The sequence below is a fragment of the Orycteropus afer genome, unplaced genomic scaffold, assembly GCF_000298275.1.
Source record: "Orycteropus afer afer isolate SDZICR_OR568_19922 unplaced genomic scaffold, OryAfe1.0 scaffold00128, whole genome shotgun sequence".
Lineage (NCBI taxonomy): Eukaryota > Metazoa > Chordata > Mammalia > Tubulidentata > Orycteropodidae > Orycteropus > Orycteropus afer.
In genome coordinates this window covers 7,792,393-7,796,797 of record NW_006921715.1, presented here as the reverse complement: position 1 = coordinate 7,796,797, position 4,405 = coordinate 7,792,393, and the positions used below count along the sequence as shown (strand labels likewise).

At 65.3% G+C, this 4,405-nt stretch overlaps 1 protein-coding gene across 1 annotated transcript in view; it reads left to right on the top strand.

Moving 5' to 3' along the window:
* The first annotated feature begins 2,001 nt into the window (after positions 1–2,001).
* AKT1 (AKT serine/threonine kinase 1) overlaps positions 2,002–4,405 on the top strand; it is a 6,993-nt gene continuing 4,589 nt past the window's right edge. Inside the window, exons 1-4 of the mRNA XM_007944589.2 lie at positions 2,002–2,122; positions 3,474–3,585; positions 3,719–3,866; positions 4,221–4,352. Coding sequence (XP_007942780.2) covers positions 3,485–3,585; positions 3,719–3,866; positions 4,221–4,352 — 381 coding nt within the window. The 5' untranslated portion in view covers positions 2,002–2,122; positions 3,474–3,484. The remainder of the gene's footprint in view (positions 2,123–3,473; positions 3,586–3,718; positions 3,867–4,220; positions 4,353–4,405) is intronic.

Below are 4,405 nucleotides of genomic sequence, written 5' to 3'. Positions count from 1 at the left end.
GTTGGCAAACCAAGATGGATCTTCCGTGCGGCGTGGCGGCTCATCGCTCTTGCCCGCAGTTAGCGTCCCGGGGAGCAGCAGCTGGCGGCAGGGGGGGCACTCCATCAGGGCCGACAGCTCCAGACTGGCGCCAGGCGGGTGGGAGCGCAGGGCGCCGGGCGGCAGTGGGTGGGCGCACCCCCAGGAGTTCTCTGCTCACCCCACCAGGAGCCACAGCTGCGGGGGTGGGGGTTGTCGGCCCAGGCGAGGAGCTGGTGTCGGAAGGTGGGGCCCACACCCACAGGACGGCCAGAGGGGCTCGGGACTGGGCAGCGTGGGCTGGACCCACTTAGTGCGGTGGGACTTGCTTACCGGCATCAGCATGGAGTGTGAGTGGCGACAGGTGAGAGCATGGAAGCTCCCTGCTGCTTCACCCTTCCCTGTTGGGCCAGCCAGGGTTTAAGGGGGGTCCCTCCGTTTCTGGCCCAGGTCCCCAATGTGGCCTGGCCCTACCCTGTACCTGTGGGCCTGGCCAGTGGCCCCCGCCTGGGCTCGGGATGGCACTGAGCGTGGCTCTCTGCTGCCTCCTCTCCCCCCAGGACTGGCCTTGTAGGGCAGGGATGGGAGAGTTGGAGCCGCCCTGTCTCCCAGCATCTCCCAGCTGTCCTGCGCCCTGAGCAGCAAGGAGGTGCTCAGATGGGGGTCTGGGCAGTGGGGGCTGGCGGGGATGGAGGTCCCCAGGCTTAGAGGCTTTAGTCATTCTCTGGGCTCGCTGGCTGGCTTCTGCCTGTGCTCTGGGACCCCTGCATGCCGGCTCCCAGGGTTGTGATGGGGGGGACACAGGCCTGCCCCGCCCACAGCCCAGGGTGTGTGGCTGCAGGATTGATGAGGTTGGAGACCGGCAGGGAGGCACCCAAGGCCATAGACAGAGGGTCTGGCTGTCATCCTGGTCTTTAGAGACCCTTGTTTTGGGGAAGCAGTTTGTGGGGATGCCTTGCCCCAGGCCCAGGACCCTGTGAACCTGGCGTACTCTGGCCATCCCACCCCTGTGACATCTCTATTTTGTAGGGTTGCGAGGGTGGGCTTACCAAGGGGCCTGAGTGGGGCTGCCCTCACACTCCGGGACCCCCATCTCCACATCCTGGCCCCTCTGATGAAGCCGGCTTCTGATAAAAGTCCCCCGTCGTTCCAACTCTTTGCTCGGCAAAATGTAAATGAAGCGTTTTTTCTGGGTGTCAGTATGAAAAATGACGGTCGCTGGGACATTGCAGAGGACATCTGCTCTGATGCCTGAGCGTGAGGGGCTGTATGGCTGATGTCGCAGAACTGGGGTGCGGTCTGAGTACCTGGGTGGGATGCTGCACGGCCCCCTGGCCGGCCCTAGGGGTGAGCGTTTGTGCTCTGAGCCTTGGCACTCCTGGCCATCTGGCTGGGTCTGACTTGCCGGGCCTGGGGCCTCTGGACGGTGAATGCTGCCACCCTGGGAGGGAGTTATGCTGCCTGCAGGCCCCAAGTCTCCCTCCATTGTGCCACAGACCCGCTCCTAGCTGGCTGCCCGGCTCGACCGATCTTCATCTCAGCCAGGGGCTGGCTGTGGGGTTTGCGGGAACGTTCTCAGCCCTCAGGGCCAGGTGGATGGCCAGCCCATGCTGGCCGTGCTGCTGGGGACCAGCCGCCTGGTGCTGCCTCCTCCAGGGAGGCCTCCAGACTGGCCCAGCTCCTTCCTCCTGCCTCCCCCAGTCTGTGTCCTTCCCACGGGGCCTCTGGTGGTTCTGCAGGTCACCTGTGTCTAGGTGCTTGGCTCTTTCAGACACGGGCCAGGCGGTGCTCATTAGGGGAGGCAGCTGCAGCCCACTGTCCTGCTGGGCCCACATGGTCTCTCGCCAGCCCTGCTGCCCCATGGGGACATATTTGGGGCATGTCTGCCCTCGGCCTGAGCTGGCACAGCAGCCACCAAATGCAGGTCTTGGGAGACGGCTCCAGGGCCCAGCCCTCAGCTGCCGTGTGCCCGCAGGAGAGTACATCAAGACCTGGCGGCCACGCTACTTCCTGCTCAAGAGCGATGGCACCTTCATCGGCTACAAGGAGCGGCCGCAGGACGTGGACCAGCGGGAGTCGCCCCTCAACAACTTCTCCGTGGCACGTGAGTGGCCCTCGGTGCCCTGCTTGGGACTGGGTGGCTGGGTCCAGGGCCCATGCTGAGACTGCTCTGCTGGGACAGGGACAGCAGGCCCCAGGTGGGCTGCCCAGAGATGCCTCCTGGGCTCTTTGACAAGAGGCTGGGGGGCGGAGCCTGTCGGAGAGGGCAGCAGCCTCTCGGGGAGCAGGCGGGGCAGAGGTGTGCAGGTGGGGGCTGGTCCCCAGCAGGAGCCTGGGCCCTCCTTCCCCCAGGCTGGGTGGGGCACCTGGGCAGGGTGCTGTGTGTGGGCCTGCGCTTGGGGCTGAGGGGGCCAGGCTTGGTGACACAGCCTAGGCAGGTGGGACAGCCTCCCAGCCCTGTCCTCAGCCCCTGACACCATCACCCGGTAACAGATTATGGACATGGATTTCCTGGTTGGAGTACAAAGGTGCACTGAGCCCCTGCCCCAAACAGGTTGGGTGGGGCGTGTTGGCGGGTGGACCGCGGTTCGTCCTGCCACCATCGAGGGTGTAAGCACCGTGATGGGGGCAGTGGGGCACTGGGAGCACCTTGGTTGTGGGCTCTGTGTGCCTCACTTGAGTGTGTGGATGGTGGGACCTCAGAGGACTGGCTCGCCGGGAAAGCCCGCCGTGTTGACCCAGGCCGCTCAGTGCTGGCCTGGAGCCGCTTCCTGGCCCCTTGGTGTTGTCAGGCAGGCCCTTACGCTGGAATGTGGAACAGTCCTGAGCTGGCTGTGTGCCCCACCCCTCGCCCACCACTTTCAGCCCAGGCCCTGCCTGCAGGCCCTGCTGCGGGTGTGGGTCCCTACACCCATATGTGTTCTCAGTTCCAGCCAGCACTGCCCTGGGAGCCCTGGGGAAGGGTCACCATGTCCTCAAGCCCCCAGCCAAGGCAGGGAGCCTGTGAAGGACCCCATCCCGGTGCCCTCTCCCAAGAGGGACGATGGTGCCCAGCCTGCAGGGGGCCATTTGACTTGGGAAGAAAGGGCTGGGAAGACTCTCGGTTCTGACACCTCACCGCCAGCCCCTCTGGGACCCTGCGTGCCTACCACTGGCCTCTTCAGGGTGGTGCTCAGGGAGTGAGCATGCAGGTGTGAGGGGATGTGGGGTGGGGTCGACCCGACCCAGCCTCAGACATGGCTGTGGGGCCTTGCAGAGTCACGGCAGTGTCCGAACTGGAACGGGGTCCCGACCCCATCGTATAAGGAAGGAAACTGAGGCTGTGGGAGGGGATGGTGTGGGGTGTAGCCTGGGTAGCAAGGGGTGTGGCTAGGGTCCTGGGCACTTAGGCGGCCTTGGGGAGGGCAGGTGTGGGAGGAGCAGTCTCGGGACATGGCACGGGGCCCCACCCCCAGAATGCCAGCTGATGAAGACTGAGCGGCCCCGGCCCAACACCTTCATCATTCGCTGCCTGCAGTGGACCACAGTCATCGAGAGGACCTTCCACGTGGAGACGCCGGAGGAGCGGTAGGCCCACTCTAGAGCAGGCGGGGCGCCTGGGAGGCAGGTGGCGGGGCCAGGAGGTGCCCCGCCATCAGGGCTGGGCGGGACTGCCCCTGGCGGAGCTGCCTTCCTGGAGCTCCCCTGGCCGCACCCCCAGGGAGGAATGGACCACGGCCATCCAGACAGTGGCCGACGGGCTGAAGAAGCAGGAGGAGGATATGATGGATTTCCGGTCGAGCTCGCCCAGCGACAACTCGGGGGCTGAGGAGATGGAGGTGTCCCTGACCAAGCCCAAGCACCGTGTGGTGAGCCCCCCACCTTGGCTTCTGCCTGGGCCGGCTGGGGCTCAGGGCTTCCTCTAAAGTCCCTTTTCTCTGGATGCCCAATCTGGGCAGCCATGAGCCCCAGCCAGTTTCAGAAGTGGAGTGGGGGTGCCTGGGGCTGTCAGGGCCACGGTCTTGCAAAAGCCCAGGGGTCCTAAGCTTTCCCATGCTCTCTGGAGGGAGGAGGTCGCTCCTCCACCCGCGGGGGGCCTTGGGATGCCCCGTGTCACACATGTCATCGGTTCTCGCTGGCCTGCTGGCCATGTCCTCCTCCAGGGCAGGTGGGTGGGTGGGAGGGGCATGCCCTGAGCCTGGCCCTGCCCACTGCCCCTGCAGACTATGAATGAGTTCGAGTACTTGAAGCTCCTGGGCAAGGGCACCTTTGGGAAGGTGATCCTGGTGAAGGAGAAGGCCACAGGCCGCTACTACGCCATGAAGATCCTCAAGAAGGAGGTCATCGTAGCCAAGGTGGGGCTGCGGGGTGATGGGGCGGGGCTGCGGGGTGATGGGGTGGGGTTGCG